Source organism: Anastrepha obliqua, chromosome 5 (assembly GCF_027943255.1).
Source record: "Anastrepha obliqua isolate idAnaObli1 chromosome 5, idAnaObli1_1.0, whole genome shotgun sequence".
Lineage (NCBI taxonomy): Eukaryota > Metazoa > Arthropoda > Insecta > Diptera > Tephritidae > Anastrepha > Anastrepha obliqua.
The window spans coordinates 66,300,680-66,328,355 of record NC_072896.1 but is presented as its reverse complement, the minus strand read 5'-3'; the positions used below and the strand labels follow the sequence as shown (position 1 = coordinate 66,328,355).

Sequence of the window (27,676 nt, the reverse complement as noted above, 5' to 3'; positions counted from 1 at the left end):
TTGCGGCAAAACCGACCGAATTTTTCACAAAGGGAATCCGTGAATTGCCAGAAAGATGGGAAAAAGTAGTAGTAAGCGATGGACAATACTTTGAATATTAAATTTGTAACCATTTTACGTCAATAAAGTTTCAAATTTCGAAAAAAAACCGCACGAACTTAAACATAGTCCTATTAATTTCACCATAGGAGTAAAGGAAAAACGCTGATAACTTTTTTACTTCACCTAATATTTAGTTTCATATAGAATGCTACGAATTCGACATATTTTGTCATAGTATTGACAATGATGGGTCCTAATTTTAAAAAAGTAATGGAGGGTGTAGATGGCGAATCGAAAGCTATGTTGTTTACAGACATATGAATCTGCTCTGAAACAACGCGTTTTTTTGTCGTAAGGCAAAACATGTATTTGCAACATGATGACTGCTCAACTCACTCCAGGCGAAGTGTTAGAGCATGGGTCGATGATAACTATTATAAATAATGGACACCTACACCATAGCCAACGTGGAGTCCTGCTTTCTGCCGATGGATTTTCACGAGAATGGATAAATTAAACTCCTCGTGTAAAATGCGATGACTTCGACTGAGAAGTACTTGACGCGGCTGAGGAACATTTAAGAACAAGCGTCGTGAAACGTAATTTAAGGAAAATAATGTAAATTTGTATCCGAAGTAGAGACGGGCTTGTCGAGAACGAATGAATGAGTATAATGAATGAGAAAGTTTGAATTGTTCATTTTTTTGTTTTAGTCACACTTTTTTTATTGTAATTTTTTCCTTCTTATGAAATTTTACTCTTCTTTAGTTGAATCTGAAATTCGCATTCGTATTAGTTCTTTAATTTACAGTCTGTTTAATAGAAGCGTGACCGACAAAGTTCAAACTTAGAGTTCTGTAATGAAAATATGAATATGCGAATGGGATAGCGAACGGTATATTGAAATTAAAAACATTGACGACTTCCCAGCTAAAAAAAAGGTGGTATACCAGGTAACGAACTAGTTTATAAAAGACACAAAAACTTTAGTCAAATTTTTTACGGGTGATTGAAAACTAAATAAATAAAGAATTAATAAATGAACTTTTTAAAATTATTTTATTAAGCATAGAACTAAGTTCGTGTTTCGTGGTTGTAAAAATTCATACACATTGCATTACCGTGAAATTTCGTATGTATCTGACGGCAAAGTAGTACTCAGTTCACTCCGTGATGTTAGCAAACATGGAAGGATGTGCGATTTTATCTCAACAATTTTATTTTTTAGTTGCCATTTTTTTCTGTTTCTGTTGAGATTGCAGCTGAAATATCCGATTTAAAATAAAAGACCGACTTACTCGTTTGTATTACAACTTTTAATATGTATCAATAGAAAAGTGCACAAAAAGAATGAATAACAAAAGAGAGAGAAAAAGTGTAATAGAATATTGACACCTGAACAGAGATGCCATACTGACATGCATATTGTATTAGAGAACTAGTGAAATATTTCCAACAGTTTCAGTGTACATACACATACATATTTTATATTATAAGGCAATTTCAATACTTCTTTAAATAAAGGCAGGTGGAAACGTCATTCCAAAAATGTTTTTGATTAAAATTTTCCCAATCGTTTTTTGCATGATACCTACATCGAAAAACTTAAACCATCAGTACTATTATTTACAATTTGCCCTGAAGAGTTAGGTGGCAACGCAATATACCAAAAACTGTAACTAAAGCTTTGTGTATTGCTTTCAACAAACTTTCTTTGATACCCATATCCTTCTAATTACATTTTACTATTTATTTAATCTTACTTTAAAATTAGCGGTTGAAATGCCAGGTAAAAATAACTTTAAGCTTGTTTAAATATCAATCAGTTGAAATCTTTTTTTTGTATTTAAATGGTATATATGATGAATTCCTTGTTACTAATTTGCGCAATAAATTAGGTGGCAACGCTATCCAAAAGAGTTAAATTCGGGCAGTAGTTTGCTTAAGAAGATGATTGATGATTTTATTTTAAAAATTACGCATTCCATGAAATTTAAATTCAATTATACATATTTTGTTTTCTACTTGCACATGCTCTCTTTAAAGTAATGGTAAGTTATTTAAGTTGACTTTTAGAATACACTTCATACATTTATATTCATCTAATCCTCATTTAATGCATTCTTAACATAAAGGCGCCACACTTTATTTACAATAACATGCTCACAAATATTTGATTTGCGGACATCTCTCGTCATTTTGCAACTGGTATACTTCTAGTCACTCTCGAACTAGTAATACTACTCCCTACAAATACCTGTCAATGAACTAAAATGTTTGCTGGGTTGTTTGGCTCTTCACTGCATGTCTATACTACACTTAATAAATTCGGAAATAGTGCATATCCGTTACTTATAGACATATACCTGTACATACATATGCATGTATTTTGTGAATAATATGGAAGAAACAAAAAATGTCATGTTATTGACAAGAAAATCGCATGAAAATCAATGTCAGTAAAAAAATAAAATCCCGCTTCGTCAATTCAAGCATCATTCATTTCCTGTTGACAAACAATGCCAAGTATGAAAACAAGCTATTGTACATACATACATACATGCATACCTACCTACACACACGACATTTATAAGCAACACAGAGTTGTTGTGCAATGATAAATCACATTAAAAATTGAGAATATCATGTCGGAGTGAGAGGAGAAGGACAAGTTGAATGGGAAAAATCGTTGTCTGTGTGTAACTAGTGTATGATTCAGCAATTTAGGATGTCTTGTCAATGTGGCAAGGATATCATATTAAAAGCACGCGAAGCAGCGCTAAGCAACGCCTCGAGCAGAAATGCCATGAGTGAGTTTATTGAGGATGATATCATACAGTTGGGGGGGGCAAGACTGCAGGCGCTACTGAAGTACTGTCTTTGCTTTGGGCGAAATTCAATATTATTTGTACATGTATGGATGTGTGCCATACGGTTTTATAATTAACGACACTTCAAGATCAGTGTTTAATATACGTATGTCAATCGATCATCTTATGAAATTTCTAGCACATAATTTTTCATTTTCTTAGCTCGTCCCAATTCTTACTAATCTGAAAGGAAATTAATGAACTGCGTTTAGTATGTGGCAAAGATGATGTTGTATGTCTTTAGTATACTATAATATTTTCTTAGTAACAGGTGGCGCTAAAGTAATCCTCCTATCAGAAAATGCTATAAATTTTGCGATTGGCCCCTAATGTCAGTTCTGTTTTGACATTTGTATAGTAAACACATGCGAAATACACGTTAATAAACAATGTTACGCTACACTGCTCCAGAACGCGGAATATTGCTGACTATTTATTTGACCAATAAGCGGTCGGTGACTTTGGCACAACGTGAATTTCGTAGCAGGTTTCCTCGCCGTCCAACGCCTACTGGTGAAACACTGCGACGTTTAGCCGCTCGACTCGAAGAGACTAGCACAACACGAGATGCTGCCAGGCGTGGCAGACACCGGAGTAGCCGTTCTGCAGAGAATATTGCTGCTGTAGCCGAGGATGTCATGGAAGCGCTGTCTTTACAGCGAATTTTGGTACAAGATTTGAAGATGTTTCCGTACAAAGTCCAGACGGTGCATCAGCTGTTAGCTGCTGACCGCCAATCGCGTCTAACATACGCTCAAGCCATCCTTAATCACTACCAAGAGGAAGATGATTTTTCATCAAAAATAATCGTGAGTGATGAGGCCCATTTCCATCTTAGCGGGTACGTAAATAAGCAAAATTTCTGGGGCAGTGAAAATCCGCGTGTACCCCACGAAGAGCCATTACACCCTCTCAAAGTCACTGTATGGTCTGCTGTTTTCGCTGGAGGTGTCATCGGACCTTTTTTCTTCGAAGACGTCGAGGGCCAAACGGTTACTATGAATGGTGAGCGCTACAGAGCAATGATCAACGAGTTCTTTTTGCCGCAACTTGATGAATTGCGATTGGAAAACATGTGGTTCCAACAGGACGGTGCAACGGTACACACTGCACGTGCCACAACCGATATGCTAAAGGATGCATTTCCCGGGCGCCTAGTCTCCCGTTTTGTCGATTTGCACTGGCCAGCAAGATCACCTGATTTGACCGCTCCAGACTTCTTTTTGTGGGGCTCTTTGAAGTCGCGGGTTTATATCAACAAGCCTCAGACTCTTGCAGCTCTTAAAGACAATATCCGTCAAGAAGTGAGGACCTATCGCCGGAAGTTTTGGCCAAAGTGATGGAAAATGCCATAAAAAGGGCTCAAATGGCAATCAACTGTGGCGGCGGCCAAAAAACATCGCAAGGTTACTTTTGCGCCACCTTGTACAAGAAGTTCTTCTCTGCGCTACAAGCCTATTCATGTTGATGGAAATCAATGAAAATATTTAAGTGTTTGTACAAGTGTAATGCGGAACGCTAAGAATTTGAGCTCGTGGAAAATTACAAGAACTGTATTCAATAGCCTACAAAGAAGCCAAATCTCAGTTCTTGACTTTTTTAAAAACACGTCTAATTTTTTTTCTTTTCGTTATAATTTTTTAAGATTGGTATTATACAGAGTTACCGGACAAGTGGTCCTGGATAATAGATAACTTAATTATTTAGGTCATTTCTGACTATTTCCGCTATATCCGATTTTAAAGATTATTTAACAAATATTAATTTTTTACGGTCAAGCAGTAATCTTTTTTTAATATTTTTGTTTTCCTTTTACTTAAAGTGTATGCCAATTAACTAAAATCATCAATCTAATTACTATCATATAAAATCAGCACCACAAGAATAGAAAAGCCAGTTTAAATTCTTAAGCGTTTTGTTTCAGTCACGTATTTTTACAATTTTTTCCTTATGAAATTTTACCCTCCCATAAATGAGCCGACAATCGACTCACGGATTACGGGGGGAGCCTGGTTTATGAGGTCTAAAAATTGCATCTCTTTGCGATTTTTTTGTGAGGAAAAAATTAATCTAGCACTACAAAGTTTTTTCTATCTTTTAATGAACATTTAAAAAGTATAAACAATTTTTGTACTGGTTAAAATAAGTTGAAAAAATGTTTAACATAGAAATTAGTAGAGAGCTGCAACGCTGGAGTTTCCAACTGGCGTACAAGATACAGCTCGTAATTATTATCTAAAGCAAAAAATTCAAATGGATTTCTAATTATCATGATTTTTTTATTCTAGATGAACTAAGAAAACTGAGAGAAATTCCCAAATGCAACTTTTTGGAGGTTTTAAAGAAAAAAATGTCTTTCTATAAAAAAAAAATTCACTTCAACTTGGTATAAAAATCTTGAAAATTTTTTTTAATCTATTTTGTTAGTTCAAATAGAAGAGAATTTAATACTGAAGGGAACAAGCTATGATTCATTTCAAAAGGTTCATTCGTTTTTTTTTCATTCATGTACGCCAATTCAAAGAAATCATATAAATGAAAAGTCGAGAAAAGAAGATAAAGTTTGTACTATAGCTGTCCGGTCACAGCGTAACTACGTAACGCTCGCCTACCTTTGGCTTTGTATCTACGGAAATATTGAGAATTAGGCTCTGTAACTTTGTGTGAATATTCTGAAATATATTAGGAATCGCTTAAAACGAAAAGAAAAAAAATTGATTTTTTTGACCTTATATACCAGGCTCCCCCCTTAATTCTTTGCATTTTTGTATTTAAGTATTCGGCCGCCATTCGGCGTGACTACCACTCGAAAGTGCGTAGGTTTGAATCTGCGTGCATGAAACACCAAAATGATAGAAAAAGTGTTTTCTAATGCAGATAATGGCAAGTTTCCGAGTGCTTTTCTGCTATGAAAAAGCTTCTTATAGAAACCATTTGCTTTTCGGAGTCAGCTTTAAACTGCAAGTCCCTCCATTTGGCGAGCAACATCAAGAGGAGTCGCGCAAATAGGAATATGAGCTCGGCCAAACACCTAACGAAATGTGTACGCGCCAGTTGTTTATTTATTTTTTTATTCAAGTATTACACCTTTTTGGGTAGCTGAAAAAACATACTAGCTTCCAGAATAACTTCGATACACTGATATTGGTTCACCTTTAACTTAAAGCAGAAACTAGAAACAGAAAAAAAATCTTTTAAAAAAGTGGACGTAAAAGCAAAAACCAAAAAGCATTTTCTTTAATAATTTTTAAGTTTAGTTGGTTGAGTTGCTGTCTGGATGACACGCCCCGGACTTCATTAACACAAAAGGTGCCATTTTGGTACACAACTAGTAGAACCACTGCCGTTAATTAGTCAAACCATCTTGATTTGACTATAAATCTGCAATTATCTATTTTCTTTCCTGAATTTATACCAAGTTGTTTATTGAGTATTTTCCCAGCATTCTATGTCGTAGGACATCCAGACTTGCGCACTCACGCAGATAGTGGAATACTGTATCTCTTGAATGCTCTTGATTGCAGCTTCTACATCTATCGTTATACGGCCACCCCATCTTCCTAGCATGGTATCCGTAATTCTAAAGACGTTTGTTCTTGGCTTTCGTAACAGCTCGCCAGTTCTCAACTTGTACTCTGGCCACGTTTTCTTCGCTATTTTGCAGGCATCGGTTTTGTTTTATCTGTCAACAGCCTGCTTCTGGAATTGCAAAAAGATCTCCCTTTTGTAGACGCTCTGGGAGCAGTCCACTGCTACCACTTCGGATACTTAGAGGAAGCCTCCTGCCTTGCCAGCTCATCAGCTTTCTCATTTCCTTCTATTTTCTTATCGCCAGGTACACAGATAAGAGTGATGTCTGTTATACGTGCTAAGGCATTTAATCCTTTTTTGCGTTGTCTGACAATTTTTGAATTGGTTGTTGGTGACTTTATAGCTAAGATGGCTGCTTCTGATAGTTGTTGGGGATGATTTCTGAATATCATACAATCTTCCATTATCTCGAGGGCCTCTGCTTGAAAAATGCTATTCCAATTCTCCAGGCGAAAGAACTTGGAAGTTTCGAGGTCAGTCTAAGTATACACCCGCGCCGGCACCACAATCCACCTTCGATCCATCGGTGTAAAGTGCGATGCTATCTTCCCTGACTTGTGCATTTAAACTACTAAATATACAACAAAATTCAAGTATTCCTTATGTGGCGGAAAATGCATAACACAAAGTCTATTACTGTGTCAAATGATAAAGTACCTGCTATGGGAATGGTCTATTACTCGAATCGTATCTAGGGTGATCGGAGAGGGCATAGCTGTTCAACTGATATGCTTAAATTCTTTGATAAGAGCTACCTAAAAACACTAACATTGGGTCCCTCCGTTTGTTGGAAAACACCAAAACGCACACCTCAAATAGGAGGAGTGGCTCGGTCAATCACCTAAAAGAAGTGCACGCGCCAATAATTTTTAAGGCGTTGAACGATGTAGATATTCACTCACATCGTATTGTGTTAGCAGATTTTTCACGTACTGCTTTTGCCCAACAACAATTGCGCCAGTCTGAGCATTTGTGCGTGGACTCCATTCCCAAAAAGTAGTTTAAGGGATCCTTCTCGACTAACATGAATTCGCTTGAAAGTTTAGATTTAATATCTCCAAGGTCAGCTTTTGACACGCCCAAAAACTAATCAATATTTTTTCAAACTTTGTTTTTTTTTTTGTAGCCGATTCAAAAAGCAAATTTTACATGGCCCACCCTATAGCAATTAAATATAACCTTCCTTCATTTGATTTGTTGTAAAAACAGGACTGCTCGAGGTCATATTTATCTTTGCTGAGTTTTAGCTCACACTGTGAATTTTAGTTGTCCACAAAAACTTCCGGCTGCCGCATATAAAAGTCTTCTGTTAAATCACTGTTAAGGTATGCTGTTGTTACTTTTAATTGATTCAGATATAAACTATGAGACACTACTAGAGAAATAACCATCCATAATAGTGGAGTAACGAACAACAGGTGACTGCAAGCTTTGGCTACTAGTCGAGCCTTAAATCTTTCAATTTCGCCATGTTGATCCCTTTTGAGGTTAAACACTCATTTAGAGACAATGGTTTTCTGCTTTTCGGGTAATGTCGATAACCTCCAGGTATTATTATCAACAAGAGACGACTACTCCTTCTGCTTAGCAGCTGTCCACTGTTCGCAATATGGGCTGCCCATCACATCTCCATAGGATTGCGAAATATCAAATTAAATACTCTGATTCATAAAATTTCGTTTAATTGCTTCGATGCTTGCCCTGATTTCCCAGGCAGTTACTCTCGCCATTTTTGTATTAGCAACACTCTCGTCCACGCCTGTGCATTCTCCACCAACTACATCACTGTCTTCGCCGACCTCGTTTAATGCTAAGCTCCGTCCAGATTCTTGAAGAAGTTTCGTGGCATCAAACTATTTTCGCCGAACTCAACAGACTTTCACTTCAGCAGATTTCATATGGCCACTCTCCATCGATTGACCGTGAGCCACCGTCCAATGTTATATATTGACGCACGAGCTGCGCATCTGAATAGACCGGAAATTATAATTTCTTTCCTGCAGCTTATTTTGTAACACGTTTTGAAATTCCTTACTTTAAGCTCTGGGCCTTACAGAGGAGAAAATCCATCCAGCGTGTTACTTCAAGGGTTTATTATAAACGACAATTTGTAACAAGAGTAAAATAGGAAAATGCCATATGTGTCCGGGTTATCTTCGCAGTCCTTATTATAATATTTTAGCAACTTTTTCAATATGTTCCATCATCCGCATTGTCCAATTATAAATATATAATATATATAAATCTAAATAGCAATTTATGAATTAAAACAAATTAATTGGTTACATATTCAGAAAAAACCTTACATTTTAAGATTTAACATTTCCTTATATTAAAGAACTTCTACGTTTTCAAAAAATAAGTTCAAGACTTAATTCCCTGAATGATATTGTAGCGTTATATGTGGATATGGATAAGTTCGTGCGGTTTTACAACAGATGGCGTAACTTGATTATTATTCCATCGATCCACATTTCCAAACATTCATTGGAGAGCTACTGTCGTAAGGCACAAACGTCAGTATAAGTTTTTTATTTGAAGCGTAAACAACAATATTTTTACCACACTTGAAAATGTCGAATTTCGTGCCAAATAATGTGTTTTTGCGGGGAATTCTTTAATATGAAGAAAAAAGCAGCCGAAAGTCATCGTATCTTGGTGGAAGTTTATGGTGAGCATGCTCTAGCTGAGCGAACGTGCCAGAAGTGGTTTGCACGCTTTAAAAGTGGTGATTTTGGCCGCGCCGCCAAAGTTCATGGATACCGAATTGGAGGAATTGCTCGATCAAGATCCGGCTCAAACGCAAGAAGAGGTTGCAAAAACTTTGGGAGTTGATCAATCAACCATTTCCAAACGTTTAAAAGCCATGGGAATGATCCGAAATTCAAATTTCGAAAAAAACCGCACGAACTTATTCATAGACCAATATATAAGTGCGTATGTGCATTCTGAACATCTAATAAACTCTGATTAAAAGCCATTACTACACGCTTACTTTTATTTCCATTTAATATTTTTATATTCTCTCAGACTCCCTGTGGTGGTGCATGCGAGCGCGTATTTATGATATCCTTTAGTTTATTCAACTCAAAATTATATCACTATCGGCAGAGGCTGTGAGCGTGCAGCTATTTTTTGCCCAATGGGTTTTTGCATATTAATTATTAAATTCAATCAGTTTGATGCACTTCGTGAGTCACTCGCTTACAATATTCATATGGCACCGTAGCTACGTCGAGGTGTTGATTAAAATGTGATTTAATGATGACGGTATACTGATGGTGGAATACACGTGCATTCCATATACACCAGCATAGTAATTGGCGATTCTTTAGGCATGCGAACGCACAAATTAATGCAATTTGCTATCAATAACACAGCTACCCTAATTTGCATGAATATGTGAAAATATTGCATGCATGCAAATGCTGCCAGAGCTACAGACTGTTAATGATGAATTTCAGTGTTCTGTTTATTTAGTAAACCTTTTAAAGAACTAGTTTGTGATATCAAATGTCAAAGATTCAGTAAATAAAGTTTTCATATTTTCCATACATAACAGGTTATAGGACATTTTACACTTTTAAACAAGAACTATAACAATTATGAGTTATATAAAAAAAGATTTATCCTACAATAATTTTGAGGTTTTAAAATTTGCGATCAATAAGAATAATATATTTCTGAGTTTTATTATGTTTCTCGGAAAAAGAAATCATAAATCGGTTGTTCTCTTTTTGTCAATTCAAATGTTTGTTCATGAACTCTGGCACGAGATAGACAATCATCGCCATAAACTGTTTTCATCAATTCAAATGTTTCGGTAAACGTTTTACCGATTTTAAAAGAAAACTTGATATTAGCTCTTCGTTCGAAACTCATTTTTGCACCGATGACGCAAACATACTGACACTTTAGACGCAACAACTTCGCTTCCACTAAACCGAATGTCACCAAGCTTTCACTGGAGGGCAGCTAGGGATGTAACTTCCAACACACTAACTCATTAAAAAGATGGCGCCATCAAAAACATTTTTATGACGTCAGCCTTGGTTATTTTGGACTTCACCTTGCATATATTTTTGCGAAACGTTTTTAATGCAATGTTCCGCTTACAATATTTTCCGAAACTCTGGAAAGTGGCAGAGATTATTGCATTCTCCAAAACCGGGTAAAGATTCAACTACCGTGTCATCATATAGACCAATAAGCTTACTACCGACAATATCTAAAGTTGCTGAAAAATTACTGCATGATCAACTAAGCCAATTTCTAGACCTAAAACCTATAATACCGGATCATCAACTTGGATTTAGAAAAAAACATTCGACTATCTAGCAGATCCATAGAATTACAAATAAAATCCAATCAGACTTTGAAACCAATCGATCCTCGTACAGTGCCGCAGTATTTTTGGACGTAGCTAAAGCGTTTGACAAAGTGTGGCACAAAGGTTTACTCCACAAAATAAATATTATATAACGTTACCTTTTGACTACTATCTCATCACAAAGAGTTACTTAACCGACCGAAGTTTTTATATTAAATATGACAGTCAATGTTCAGATATTCATCAAATGCTGCTGGAGTTCCGCAAGGAAACGTTCTTGGACTACTACTAGTTATATGTTTTATTCACCGCACACATACCACCTCCTGACGAAACTAATTCTTCAATTGCTACGTTCGCAGACGAACAATATTATTAGCATGAGAAAAAAGCTCAATTATCGCTTCTGAAAGACTGCAGCGATACACAAACTCAGTTAAAGAATGGTTTGATAACTGGTGCCTAAAAATAAATGAAGACAAAACCGTATAGGTTATATTTACTCACAAAACAAAATTTACTGCAGTTCCAATTAAAATAAATGACAAAGCAATTACATTAGAACCAACTACTAAATACTTGGGAATTCCTCCAAACTAAATTGGAATCACCACGTAAAGCAAAAGGTCAAACAAATAAAAGAAAAACTTCGACAACTTCATTGGTTAGTCTGCTCTAAATCCAGACTCACTATACAGAACAAGCTGTTAGTGTACAAAACTATGATCAAACTAATCTGGCTATATTGACTACAGGTGTGGGGGATGGCTAAAAAACTCATATAGAAAAAATACTAAGGCAACAATGGAAGATTCTTCGGAGTTTGACCATGTCTGACAGGTACACGTAAAATGATGACATCCACGGGACTTTTCATATAGCAACAGTAGACGAAGAAATCAAAAAGATAACAACAAGAAAAAATACACACACACAGTAATGCAGAAATCAACAAACTTCTTGAAAGGGAAAGAAACACAAAAAGACGTCTAAAGAGAACCCGACAAAGCGACCTAATAAATGCTAGACAAAATTTAATCATGTAAAGTGAAACTAGAAACAACAAAATAGATGTCACACAATTATTTTTAAATCGTAGCAAAAAAATTCGCATATGCGTGTATATAGGACACTGTTCGCCAGGTTGCTTGTCTAGGAAAAGACACTCGGTGACCCTAAGGCCCATTGTGATACCTGCATTTCATTTCCATCCCCTAACTAAATTGCTTAAACCACTTAGATTTTTTTAAGAAGTGAGACATTGTGCAAATTTCCCAGGTCTTCAAAGAAATAATCACCGAAATATTTGGCACGGCCTCTTTAAAGTGCAGGACATTCACAGAGGAGGTATTATACCGACTCAATTTCTTTTTCATCTCCACAGCTTTTGCGGAAGTCAATGTGAGGTACACACACAAGTTTCACGGGCTTGGATCTAGCATACATATTAGGCCGGGTCGATTTGTGGGAGGCAAAAAAATCGCCCATTGCTCTGTGAAAATCGTCTTCTAGAGATCAAAATAAGAAACTTTGCCGGAGGAACCATACCTCTAAAACGGATTCTGGTGTCCCCCAATTTGGGTCGAACTTTTTAGTTTCTTTTCTCATGTAAAGGCCAAAAATGGTGATATTTTGAAATAATTGTATGGGGAACCCCCCAGGGGAGTTCCAGGGGGTGTGCCACTGGCATGGGTGGATCGGCCGTCCAAAGTTAGTGGGGGTCGGTCATACATTTGGACTCGATTGGAGTCTCTAAATGGGCCAAAGTGGGATTTTTCGTTCGACCCAAATTGGGGGACATCAGAATTCGTTTTAGAGGTATGGTTCCTTCGAAAAAGTTTCTTATTTTGATCCCTAGAATACGATTTTTACAGCGCAATGAGCGATTTTTAAATCGACCTGCCCTAATACATATATTATATCAAAAAGTCTAATTTACCCGGCCCGACAATTTCTATATTTACAGCAACTAATTCCAATTTAACTACATTGCCTTGTGGTATTCCATGCAGCCTCACAAGAAACGAGATGTGCTTTAAAACTGCCACAAAAGGGTACCGAAGACAGTTGAAGGAGCTCCTACGCATATCAAGGCAGCAGGGTATACATTTTATACCCCCGAATCTTGTTCGGGGCACAAAATTTATCGGAAACCAGTCTCATATCAACAAAAAAGAATTTAATTTAAAAAGAACTTAAAATTTTTTACGGAAGGATATATAAAAAAAATAAATAATTGGCGCGTACACTTCTGTTAGGTATTTGGCCAAGCTCCTCCTCCTATTTGTGGTGTGCATCTTGATGTTGTTCCACAAATGGAGGGACCTACAGTTTCAAGCCGACTCCGAACGGCAGATATTTTTATGAGGAGCAGAAATACACTCGGAGGTTTGCCATTGCCTGCCGAGGGGCGACCGCTATTAGAAAAATGTTTTTATTAATTTTGCTTTCACCGAGATTCGAACCAATGACCTCTCTGTGAATTCCGAATGGTAACCACGCACTAACCCATTCGGCTACGGCGGCCGCCGCGGCGGATATATAGCATTATTTAATTACCAAAGGGCAGCATTTATCAAATAATCTATTTTATCAAATTACTGAGATACAATAATTTAAGAAATGTTTTTCAGAAACTCCGTTTTTATTGATGCCGGTGGAAAACATTTTCTAGTTTTGAAATGTGGTTTTAACTCTAAATTATTCCACCTAAATGCAAAACACAATTTGTTGTCAAGTCCATGTGGGGAAAAACGAGCAATTCGTACCAAAACAATTGATAAAAAGTTTGCACACCATAGGAGAAAAACATAAAGCAAAATTTTAAACACTCACCCACAAGTGCAAAGGCATTCGAATTTCATACTCGCACACATCTACAAATATACCAAATTAAATATGTAGAGGCTGTTTGTATACCTTCGAACAAAATTGTTGGAAAATTTTAATTGATATTTTTAAACCCAAAAGGGAAAACTTTTAGTTTTAGCGCGTCGATTTCATGCTCTCCTTTTACAATAGCGTAGTGTAGAAATATACAAGGTGAAGTCCAAAATAAACAAGACTGAGCCAAAATAGAAACGACAGGAGCTTTGTTCTGATACTCGTAACTTCCAGTTTATTTATTAAAAATAGTCCCCTCTGGCCTCGATACACTGTTTTACGCGATCTAAAAGCTTTTCGAAAGAGTATTTCATGTCACTGACCGGAATCTCCTTCTGGATATCGGTACAAGCCTTTTGGATGGCCTCTACGGGCGCAAAACGTTTTTCGAATAGGTAAAAATCGCTGGGAGCTATATAAACGTTATGCCCCATGTTGCACAAGTCGTCAAAGCAGCGCTCCAGGGAATCGAATGGGAGATCCTTCAGCATCCACCATATTTTCCTGACCGATTACCATCTTTTTCGCTCCCTGTTAAACCATATGAAGGGCGTTACCTTCGATAACGAAGAGGCTCAATAACTTCTTTGACACCAGACCAGTGTATTTTTGGCGGAACGGCATCAACAAATGGGTTAGGAGGTGTGAAGAGGCGAATAACGGCGAATACATAATTGATTAACCTATTTATATAATTATTGGTTTTTGTTTAAATAAAAGCCTTCGGTAAAAACGCTACGAACTTATTCCCCAACCTAATACATGCAGATGAAATAATAAAATATTTTACTTCCAAGATACGGACATGTGAAAGTTAACAAGAGCATGATACGAACAATAACGCTAAGAAAAAATATGAGCCTCCATCTCCCTTTTTATATCTCATGATTCCATGTAACATTTTTTTTTAAGTTAATTAGTAGCTCCTATGCAAAATATGGTCGGAAGAATGCATACCTGTCGATTGGAGTGCAAGTGTGCTCTGCTTAATTCATAACAAGGGTGATCCTACACTCACTGCACAAGTCAGCTACTGCGTAATTAGTCTTCTAAATATAGGTTCTAGCGAGCGTACTGTGTGGAAGGCTGAAACCCACCATCAACCAACTGATTGGACTTTATCAGAGTGACTTATGGTCTGGAAAATCCACAATTGACCCGATATTCACAGCACGCTGAGACCTGGAATATACCCATGAAAGGAGAATCGGCACACACAAAGATTCGTCGACACACACCATTTTAAAGCCGCTTTCGACAGCACGAAAAGTAGTTGCCTATATGCCGCGTTGTGCAAGATGATGTTGCTCAATACCAGCAAGGCAGTCAGAATTTGGAAAGACATTTCCTATTAACATCGATAATAATGTCAGCCTTGAAATCCAATGAAGAATCTCTCCTGCCAAGAGGTGCTACTTTGGACTAAGTAGGAAATTGAGTAGTGAAGTTCTCTCTGAAGGGATCATGTCGAATGGATATAAACGGATATAAGCCATCTGGTTCTGAAAGTATTCGCAGAAAGGCCTCTTTCATGTGGAAAAGGAATTGACCTCACTCGGTGTTTCAAATTGGTGCCGGTGAGCTCGAGAAAGAGATGACTGGCGCGATTTGTTAAACTTGGCCAAAATCGATTAAAGGGTATTGCGCCAATCAAAAAAAAATGTGAGCCGTCATGGGACGCCGGGCAGATGTGAAACATCGTGTGTGTACAAGTAATATGCATAAAAGATAATATTATTACAGAAATTAAATATAGCCTAATGAAAAAATGAAGTACTACGAATTTCTTACAGAAAATGGTAACTTTATTTAATAAACATTTATTTACATGTGATATCAAAATTCGATATTAATATCAAGCCACAATTTAAATATTTTCATCTGTGACTTCAATAATAGTTATATTCGATGTTTCCTCTGCCAGTATTACTGTGACGATTGGTCGATGATAACTAAAGTACGTTACAAAAGTATTGATAATATTTCATCAAGATATCTCACAAATACAGCATCTATTGTTGTTCCATATTTGGTAGTAGATTATCTTGGATTGTTGTTAATTTGCAATTGAAATTCTTTTAGAAGTGTGCTTTGAGTGCTGAAATTTTTTGAATTTTCAGGTTGCGCAAAATTAATCATCCAGTTTTTTATTTGAAAATTAAATAAAAAAAAAAAATTTATAAAAAAATGGCTTTGAGTGATGAAATTTTTTGACTTTTCAGGTGACGCAAAATTAATCATCCAGTTTTGTATTTGAAAATTATTAAATAAAATTAAAAAAAAAAAATTAAATAAAAAAATGACTTTGAGTGATGAAATTTTTTGACGTTTCTGGTGGCGCAAAATTAATTATCCAGTTTTGTATTTGAAAATTATTACAATAAATAAAATTTAAAAAATTTTAAATAAAAAAATGATTTTGAGTGATGGAATTTTTGAATTTTCAGGTGGCGCAAAATTAATCATCCAGATTTGTATTTGAAAATTATTAAATAAAATTAAAAAAATACAATAATAAATAAAGAAATTATATTGAGTGATGACTTTTGACCTTTACGCCCACCATAAATAATCCGATAGCATGATTAATTTTGTGTCACTTTGTATGATAATCAAAATGTGTCTTTAAAATATGCCTTCCTCCATAGGCTTAAACTTTTTATTCAATTTCAACTTTTGCTCATTACGAGCTGGCATATCTCGAATTTGCTATTAAATAAGTTTGCACTTTTCATTTCGAATTAATAAAGCAATAAATTTGGCATTGCAAAATAGTTCCACTTTGTTTAAATAATTGAGTAATGAAACTTCTTTCTTCTGTGGCTCTGCTTTCTGTGACCTTTTGATATTTTTCAACTCAAACACTGACCTTTGTCATTTCTTCGCACAGAGAGCGCGCCTCAAAGGTGCCCACTCTAGCCAGCCTTCGAGCTTCCCATGAATTCTCCGTAATCGAATTCCTATTATCTACATAGCAAATTACCGAACACATTCAAAAACACATAACGCACCAACATTTACTAAGCACTCACGAGCATCCAACTTGCCGCTCTTTAGCAACTCTACATTTGTCTCTCTAACATGGCACACATACTAACACACTTTAACCCACATCATTTGCGAGTTGTTCCTTTGAAATTGGCTTAGCACTTCTCATACTACTACACATAAAATATATATATGTATACCTTAGTATAGACGGGTCGCCACGCCAACGATTCGGCTTACAAGTGAGTCTATAGATGTTTCACATCAAAAAGAAGAAAAAAGAACTTTGCATTCAGAAGCCATACCTAAGAACCATGTCAGCCGGCGTAATCATTTCATTTATAAACTAACGCACTGGCAATAAGACTTTCGTCTACACGTGTACTCATAGTTTTTGTAAATTCAAAATGCAACAATGAATATTGCGGAACATATTTGATTTCTTTCAGCCAATTGAAATTTATTTTAGCGCTCTGTTTTCTCTTCCTCTGCCGATTTTGATTGCTGAATAAATATTAATTTTGTTTCTCAAATATATATACAAATATACTTTTGCATCACTCACCTTTTCACCTGAGGCATTATTATTTGTCCTGTGTGTTTGCATGCTTCAACGCAGGTTCTTCGCAATTTTCGAATTTTCTCCCGCAATTCGGGACAGTCTTTAGTCTGGCCAACATGTATTAGCATATCACGAAAGAGCGCCACTTGGCTGTTGATTTCCACAATGAGCTAAAATGAAGTATTCACAAGAGAAGAAGTAAAATTAAACAATGGGGAAAATCATACGAAATTCAAGCAAATAATTATTATATACAGATAAATGTTAAACAAACACAAATTGAACTTACGAACTCGTGAGTGCACGCAAACATTTAAATATTAATTAAATTGGCTTTTGGAATTGCTGAGGAGGGCAAGGCCACCTGCTAAATTAACATTTCCGACTAGTTGGGAAGCAAAAGTAATAATGACAACAACAAAAACTTACCAAACCAACAAACTCGACATAATTGTCTTGCTCACTAAAGTGGCAAGTGAACTGACTGCTGCCACAATGAACCCTAGAGATTATTGCATACCAGTATGTATGTATGTATGTGTCTACATATGTATGTAATTACAAAAAGGGTAAATAACAACATCAAAAGGGGCAAATGGCAAAAGAAACAGAGAGGCGAGCGGTAGCGGTTATGAACTCAGGTAGAAACTTTGTTATTTCTATGCAAAGCGAGTGGTTTTAATATTTAAACCCAATGTGCAATTATTTGCGTTAGAACAACAAAAACTTAATTTCAAATCAGACAGCGCAAGAGAAATTTATAGGGCGAGGACGATGTGGGCGATTGAAGTTTGAATTGGGTGGTCTGAACTTCTTTTTTGCCACCTTCATACAAAGAAAGCCCAGGACTTGTAGATATAGTATTTAAATAAGCAAATGAAAGAAAAATGTTTTGTTTTTTTAATTATGAGCTTTTTCTTTGAAATGTGCTTGTGAATTTATGAAAAGTTAAATGATATCTTTGGCAGAAAATTGAGTTCAATCAATTGAATTGGGTTAAGTTTAATTTACTCCTGAAATTAAAAATATTAAAAAATTTTACAAACGTTAAAAATAACAAAAGATATTTTAAATGTTCAACAATGATTAAATCTCGAAAACAACTAACTTTTTTCATTTTACTATCATACTAACAGGTGGCGCTAAAGTAATTCTCCTATCAGAAAATGCTATAAATTTTGCGATTGGCCCCTAATGTCAGTTCTGTTTTGACATTTGTGTAGTAAACACATGCGAAATACACGTTAATAAACAATGTTACGCTACACTGCTCCAGAACGCGGAATATTGCTGACTATTTATTTGACCAATAATCGGTCGGTGACTTTGGCACAACGTGAATTTTGTCGCAGATTTCCTCGCCGTCCAACGCCTACTGGTGAAACACTGCGAGGTTTAGCCGCTCGCCTCGAAGATACTGGCTCAACACGAGTTGCTGCCAGGCGTGGCAGACCCCGGAGTAGCCGTTCTGCAGAGAATATTGCTGCTGTAGCCGAGGATGTCATGGAAGCGCCGTCGACATCGACCAGACGACGTGCCACGCAAATGGGTATCAGTCGACGGTCTTTACAGCGAATTTTGGTACAAGATTTGAAGATGTTTCCGTACAAAGTCCAGACGGTGTATCAGCTGTTAGCTGCTGACCGCCAATCGCGTCTAACATATGCTTAAGCCATCCTTAATCACCACCAAGAGGAAGATGATTTTTCATCAAAAATAATCATGAGTGATGAGGCCCATTTCCATCTTAGCGGGTACGTAAATAAGCAAAACTTGCGCTTCTGGGGCACTGAAAATCTGCGTGTAACCCACGACGAGCCATTACACCCGCTCAAAGACACTGTATGGTGTGCTGTTTTCGCTGGAGGAGTCATCGGACCTTTTTTCTTCGAAGACGTCGCAGGCCAAACGGTTATGAATGGTGAGCGCTACAGAGCAATGATCAACGAGTTCTTTTTGGTGCAACTTGAGGAATTGGGATTGGAAAACATGTGGTTCCAACAGGACGGATGTTTGACCACTCCAGACTTGTTTTTGTGGGGCTTTTTGCAGTCGCGGGTTTATGTCAACAAGCCTCAGACTGTTGCAGCTCTTAAAGACAATATCCGTCAAGAATGTGAGGAGCTATCGCCGGAAGTTTTGGCCAAAGTGATGGAAAATGCCATAAAAATGGCTCGAATGGCAATCAACTGTGGCGGCGGCCATTTACATGACATCATATTCTCGACTTGATGTAAAAAAAATTAAAAGACCAAATAAAAATAATCCACAAGAAGAATCAAAGTTTTTCATTTTTTTTTTACGTTACAGGCAAAAAACATCGCAAGGTTACTGTTGCGCCACCTTGTAGTATACTATCATACATCCAAAAAAATGAAATGAAGTTAGAAATCGTTAAAGAAACAATTTTACTATCTGTTCAAATTATCATTACAAAATAAATTACTTATTTATCGAACGAAAATTGTACCGATCGGGAAATATGGAATTGAGGACTTGTGCACTGCTGCAAAAAGTAATCTAAGCATACTGCAATGAGTCCAGTGTAAAATACTTACGGCTATGACCGACGCACATTGGTACATACCTAACTCAGATATTCAACGCGACCTTGATATCGATACTATTTACGAGACAATACAAAGCAGAAGACACATAAGTAGACTAATCTAGACAAATCTTCTCAAATAAATAAAAATCTACCCAAAGTCGGCTTAACCGTCAAACACCAACAGATCTTGCAAATTCTATGAAGTCAGTTGTTAACTAATCGTATTTGTCACCGGTTTTAGTCACTTGTTTTAAATGCTATGTATATTTATTCTAAATGAGCTTGAGAGTATTGACCCTTCAATATCACTCTCATTCCATCTCTTTGCAATTAATTAAATTGCTTAGTGTCTAACATCAGGTGTAATATTTTATGGAAGTAAATAAAAAAAAAGAAAAACAGAAACAAAAAACAAAAACTGGCGGAGCGAAGTGAGTTCTGTACTATACGTTAGCAAAACGGACATTTTCACTCAAATTCAAAGCATGGAACCGATCAGATGCCATTGACTTAGCTTTTAGTTAATAAATAGTTATACAAGTAACTGTTAAACTCGAATAAATTTTGCACAGTGAAAAATGTAGTAAAAGCAAAAATGTTTCCTCAATCAAGTTTGAATATCATCGTGTGAAGACTTTGCTGTGAACTTTATTTTTTGCTTTAAGAAGAATCACCGGATACCAATACTTTTAAAATATAGCTGAACTCATGAGATGTAAAGAAAATTCACATAAACTTAAGCCCGAGGTTCCCAGAATTATTATTTTTGTTCTTCACACAGACGCAAATGCAACTGGCAACGTAAATCAAGTGAAGGGTCACAAATACTTTCACCACGTTAATCAAAACTACACACTGTACTGGACATGGGGTACAGATTTTTTAAATTGCTTATTAATTTCAATTTCGCAATGCGCGACACAGTGTGCCAACTTAATCCGGTTGTATTTTGTTATTCTTTCCCAATTTCACTCAACTATTCAGTTTTTAAAAATAATATCGACTATGTAGCTGAAAGTTTTTTGAATCGTTTCGTTACTGGCGATGAAAAATGGGTCCTTTACAATATTCCTGTAGGCAAACGCCAATGGTTGGATAAAGATGAAACACCAGAACCGATCCCTAGAAATGGCCTTCACCCCAATAAGATTCTCCTGTCTATTTGGGGGGATATGGCCGGTATTGTTTATTATGAACTTCTGGAACCAAACCAGATGATAACTGCTGATTATTATTCAGCTATCAAACCTGAATGAGGCACTTAACAAAAATCGAGCGTTTTTAGTGAATAGACGCAAAGTTTTTTTCGCCACGACAACGCAAGATCTCATACCGCAAGGCAAACATTAGGCAAGCTGAACGAGCTCGGATGGGAGCTAATGCCGCACCCACCATACTCTCCGGATATTGCACCTTGTGATTATCACCTTTTCCGTGAACTTTAATCTCAAAAGAGCAACAAGAACTACTCCTCACAAGAAGCTATAAAAAGGGTTATCGAAGCGTATTTTGGCTCCAAGGACAAACAATTTTTTGAGCAGGGAATTAAAAATTTGCGTAAACGTTAGTAAGACATTGTAAATAATGAACGAAAATATATTATTGATTAATAAATACTTTAAACATCTTTTTTATTAATTTTAAAACCACCTTTAAAAAACGCACGCACTTATGGACTGACCTGTTAGCTTTATAACAGCCTTTTAACTATTTTTACATATTTATTGTTTTTTAGCATTTATTAGGTCGCTCGGACGGGTCCTCTTTAGACGTCTTTTTGTGTTTCTTTCCCTTTCAAGAAGTTTGTTGATTTCTGCATTACTGTGTGTGTATTTTTTCAAAGTGCCTTGTTGTTGTCTTTTTGATTTCTTCGTCTACTGTTGCTATATCAAAAGTCTCGAGGATGTCATCATTTTTCGCGTACCTGTCAGACATGGTCAAAATCCGAAGAATCTTTCATTGTTGTCTTTGGATTTTTTCTATATGAGTTTGTTTAGCCATCCCCCACACCTGTAGTCAATATAGCCAGATTAGTTTGATCATAGTTTTGTACATAGCAACACAACAACTTGTCCTGTATAGTAAGTCTGGACTTTGAGCAGACTAACCAATGAAGTTGTCGAAATTTTTCTTTTATTTGTTTGACCTTTTGCTTTACGTGGTGATTCCAATTTAGTTTGGAGTCCAAGTGAATTCCCAAGTATTTAGTAGTTGGTTCTATTGTAATTGCTTTCCCATTTATTTTAATTGGAACTGCAGTAAATTTGGTTTTGTTAGTAAATATTTTTAACCTATACGGTTTAGTCTTCATTTATTTTTAGGCACCAGTTATCAAAACATTCTTTAACTGCGTTTTGTCTCATGCTAATAATATTGTTCGTCTGCGAACGTGGCAACTGAAGAATTAGTTTCGTCAGGAGGTGGTATATCTGCGGTGAATAAAACATATAACTAGTAGTAGTCCAAGAACGCTTCCTTGCGGAACTCCAGCAGCATTTGATGAATATCTGAACGTTGACTGTCATATTTGGTCATGCAGTAATTTTTCAGCAATTTTAGATATTGTCGGTAGTAAGCTTATTGGTCTATATGATGACACGGTAGTTGGATCTTTACCCGGTTTGGACAATGCAATAATCTCTGCCACTTTCCAGAGTTTCGGAAAATATTCTTATAATAAAATACTTTAGATAGCAAAAATACACACAAGTTTTAAAACAATTTGTAGAATAGTTTCCACACAATGTTTTTTATTTTGTTCTAATGGTGTGAAGTAGCGAACAATTGAAAAATTGTATTTACAATATTTTATCAATAAACCATTTCAAATAAACCATGGTTGAAATTCGGTTGATGATTTTCATTAACTCACACAATCTTTACTTAAAAACAGAAAAAAGTCGGACTTATAAACTAAAATTTAAGAAAGTGGGCGTACAAGGAAACAAAATGTATTTTTTAAGTAATCAGAATGCAGTTAAACTATTCTAACGGCACTCCTATTAGCCGGGCAGCTCCCTTGAGCGGACGCTTTTTTCGGTACAAAATTTATGTATCGGAAGAAGTTGCTCTCTTTTAAGGGGACACTTTTCTTTGACGGACACAAAAGTAGACTGAAGGTGAGTATCCGCCGAAGAGGGGTCTCACTGTATATCGAAAATTGTGAAGTTTTAAACAGCTTGTCATATAAACAAATTAATCAAAAACGATCTTAATAAATATATTTTTAAGTATGTAAGCCGACTTCCCCGGTAACCCTTTATATACCTAATGGATATACGCGCCTTATATGCGGATATTTATATTTCGCTATTTGTAAATTTTACAATATTTTCTTTTTTTTTACTTTATTTATATAAATACTGCGTTTATATTAGAGTAAATAGAATATGCATAGAATTTCTCAGGAATTAAGAGCAACTAATGCGGATTAAGGTGATCTTCGATGGCAACAGTGCCGAAAAATGACAGTTAATATCTAATGTGAATAATATTCAAACTTTTCAAGAGAAGAATAAGAAAGGCTGGATCCAATGCCAGTTTGCACAACTCATTCGAACTAACATTAATTGTTTCGACATTTCGGAGCAGCTTACGAAATAAAATATTTCTATATATCTGTTGCCTGCGGTCTATCTTTACCGAAAAAACTATCCAATAAGTAAATCACTACTCCCCGCAATAACCTACAATTTTCATTTTAAGAATTAATTACTCCGGTAATCCCGATTAATCTAGCGTCTGTCTACGCTATAAACCTGCTACGTACGGTATTACTGAATGTTGTTTTAGCTTCCTTATTTATTACCATTTCATTTTCTTATTTATTTGACCAATCAAGTTGAATGTGTAATTATTTGTTAGATGAGTGTTGGCTTGGCGACTTTTTTTTATCTACGATTATTTTAATTAATTGACTAATAAAATTTGAGCATAAGAATTGGATTACCCAAGTAAAACTAGAAATGTGCAATTACTTTAAATATTTTTGTATTTTATTACACTGTAACATGAAAGATAAGTTGGCTGACATAGACCTAAAATTTGCCAAGGTTCAAATTCTTGTTGCCTTGTCGCCTTAAATTTCAAACGACCAACAACAACTCGTACATTTGTAATTAGCGTTTCTGTGAGCAACTTGATAAGCGTAACATTTTAATTTTTGATGCATACACTTAGAGCAAGACAAACGGCATCGGTCGCTGGTCGGCTGGTGCCGCCTCTCAAAGGGTTTGGCTTTTGATTTATTACTTTCGCTTTTCAACTTGGCTAACATTTTTCATTAAACCCAGCAAAGGCTGCCTCGCCTGGTGGCTTAGGAGAAGGTCAGGTGCAAGCACTTTCAGTAACTAGTAAGTGTTTGAGTGGATGGGTTGCCAAGTGCTTTTAAGGTTTAGCTTTAGAGTTACACCTTCCTTGTGGCAATGCATAAATAGAACATGTCAGTGTTCTAAGGGTCTCACACCACCTGTAAAAGTAGTTGCACATTTCGGTCTTCATTGGTTTTTTTCTCTCAGTGGTTTGAGTGGGATGAAATCTCATTTGTGCGTTGTTTTACTCGTATTAATTTCTTGCCTTTCAAGTATAGTTTTTTGCACGCAAATCAAAATGTGCGTGAATATAATTTACTAGTTTATTGTAGGTGGAAGAGGTATATTTATTAGATAGTGGTGCGAAAGCGACATGCTTTGAGTTGCGGAGGTGTAACCGCCATTCTATTTTAAACCTTGGCGGAAGCTTTAAATCGATGTACCTCACACGACACTTCCTCAATGGAAAATAGTTATATTTTAATGTATTTATACGCATTATGTGTTTAAAAACAACAATATATAATTTAGTACTATTTTATAGAAAACATATTTTAAAAAATTGTGACTTGTGTTGCTTATATTGTCTAGGATAAGTCAGATTTAGGTGGGTTGAGGGTATAAGCAGTTGGAATGTCCCAAGAACATATGTTGGTTTAATTACAAATGTAAATATACTATATATGAATAGGAGGGCGGGTCGATTTAAAAATCGCTTATTGCTCTGTGAAAATCGTAGGTATTCTAGGGATCAAAATAAAAAACTTTGCCGAAGGAACCATACCTCTAAAATGAATTCTGATGCCCCTCAATTTGGGTCGAACGAAAAATCCCACTTTGACCCATTTAGAGTGATCCATACAATAATTTCAAAATATCACCATTTTTGGCCTTTACATGAGAAAAGAAACTAAAAAGTTCGACCCAAATTGGGGGACATCAGAATTCGCTTTAGAGGTATGGTTCCTTCGGCAAAGTTTCTTATTTTGATCCCAGAATATGATTTTCACAGAGCAATGAGCGATTTTTTGCCTCCCCACAAAACAACCCGGCCTATGTTTCCCACATTAAAACGCAATTATTGTAAATCTGATTCTTAAAATTGTTTAATGAAATTGCAGGGTTTCTCTCAAAGACATAGTAAAACTATATTAACGGAAAAAGTGCAATGACCCAATCAGGGTGGTAAGCCCTGAAAATTTGCAAACGTACTAGAATATATTTACTTGGTTGGGCCGGGCGTATGATGAAGTGCTTTAATATCTTAATTTTCATAATTTTCATATATTACTGATTTACGGCAGCCTGAGGGGTATATAAAATACAAATTGAGCTACACGAATTACCTTGATACGTATGAACTAACCACCCGAAACAAACGAAAAAATCGAATGATTTTTCAAACAATAAATTGAAGTTTTCAAATAAGAGATATGTAAATAAAATATAATAAATATTTATATACATAATTTTTAAAGTTATGAACGTGTAAGTGAATTATATACTGCCACAAATTTAACCCTTTTAGCGAGCCTATGAAAGTCGAAGTGCATCTTCTGTATGTGTGAGTGAAAGTATAACTCATTTCCAACTAAATAATTCGCGCGTAGGATGGTTCCATGTCTAGAAGCCCACCCACGTGCGGAAAGACCCTGATCGTCATTCAAGTTGGAGTGGCCAGGACGATTCTTCTGCATATATCCATGCGAGAGCGAGCTAATGTGAGAAGGCGAAGTAACCCAGAATATTTAGTTGTGCGCTAGGTTTGGGATCTGCCACGTAAAAATCGCCTCCAATGATAACAGAAAACAAAGCTTCAGTTGAGAACTGTTTGTTCTGATGACGGCTCCTATAGGGTGGGCCATGTAACATTTGCTTTTTGAATCGGCTATAAAAAAAAAACTAATCAATATTTTTTCAAACATTTTTTTTTATTTTAAAGATTGAACATTGTCATTTATGAATGAAAAATAATATCGTTCCAATGACTGCCACGACTGGCTTCACAGTAGGCCATTCGATCAACCCAATTTTCAAGCACATTTTCGATTGTTTGGGCTCCAATTTCATGAATGGCAACTTCGATTTCGTGTTTTAAAGCATCAATCGTCTCTGGATGGTTTGCATAGCATTTGTCCTTAACGGCTCCCCATAATAAATAGTCCAACGGGCTTAAATCACAGCTCCGAGGCGGCCAATTGATATCGGAATTTCGGCTGATTATTCGGTTTTCAAAAACGGTAATCAAAAGTTCGAGCGTAACTTTGGCAGTGTGACAAGTTGCACCGTCCTGTTGAAACCAAAAGTCGTCCATGTCATCCTCTTCAATTTTTGGAAACAACTCGTTGAGCATGTCACGGTAACGCTCGCCATTTACTGTAACCGCGGCTCCTCTCTCATTTTCGAAACAAATGGCCCGATGATGCCGCCAGACCAAAAACCGCACCAAACAGTGACTCGTTGTGGAAGCATTTGTTTCTCTACAGTAACGTGTGGATTTTCTGAGCCCCAAATCCGACAATTTTGCTTATTGACGTAGCCACCTATGTGAAAATCAGAAAAGAAGAAGAAGATTCACCACTTTGGAAATAGGTTTTCAATATTTCCCAATTTTGTTCAGGAGTATAGCGTCCCATTTCGTAAATGTCAAACCTTTAAGTAAATTATGAACACATTTGACATGTCATTTGTGTTACCATTCTCAAAAAAATAGGTGGTTCAAAAAGCAAACGCTATATGGCCCACCCTGTGCAAATGAACTAAGGACTATGCGTTGAAGGCATGCACTTGGAATGTCTGATTCCTTAATGAGGTGCATATGCCCGACTGGTTGATGTCGTCGTGAGAACAAAAGCTAACATCAATGCCATTCAAAAGATGTGATGGACGGGGCAAGACAAGAAGAACATTAGACATTGCGACGTTTACCAGAGCAGCGATGTAAAGGAGCGCAACTTCGTTGTTAGATTTGTGGTGGAAGAGACCTCGCCGCCAAGTACTTTTGTTCCCTCCGGTGGATGGGCGTCTCGCAATGATCCACATTAAAGCGAGATTTTTCAACAGTGCGCACATTCCCCAACGGAAGAGGACGATGCGACCAAATTTTGCTTTTATGAGCTCCTGGAACGACCTTACGAGCGCCAGAACATAAAAATCGTGCTTGGCGACTTCAATGCCACGGTGAGCAGGGAAGGAATTTCCGGTCCTACAGCAATGGAGTAGCATTTATCGTTCTTTATGTAACGAAGAAGAAATCGGATTTCGGCGAGCCCAAAAAAACAATTGATATGAAGAGGAATTTCATGCTGCCACGCAACGAAAAGATGCTGCCTATAGCGCTGCGCTGCGATCGGCCGATTAAGATTAGAAAGAAGCATACTCATGTGTGTATACTCCTAATTAATGAAAACTCACTATTTTTGCTAATAATTATGTACGTGAGAAAGTGCCACACTTGAGATTTTCTGGCAGTTATTTAGCACAAAACCTCCTTTCTCGAAAGCAGTGCTTCTCTATAACTTCAGAAAAATCTCAAGAAGAAGTGTATCC

The 27,676-nt window shown here is 36.5% G+C and overlaps 1 protein-coding gene across 1 annotated transcript in view; it reads right to left on the bottom strand.

The window, feature by feature from the left end:
• Positions 1 to 27,676, bottom strand: part of LOC129248067 (uncharacterized) — a 129,669-nt gene that overhangs the window by 59,782 nt on the left and 42,211 nt on the right. Inside the window, exon 2 of the mRNA XM_054887498.1 lies at positions 17,270 to 17,436. Within this exon, the coding sequence (XP_054743473.1) occupies positions 17,270 to 17,436 (167 nt within the window). The remainder of the gene's footprint in view (positions 1 to 17,269; positions 17,437 to 27,676) is intronic.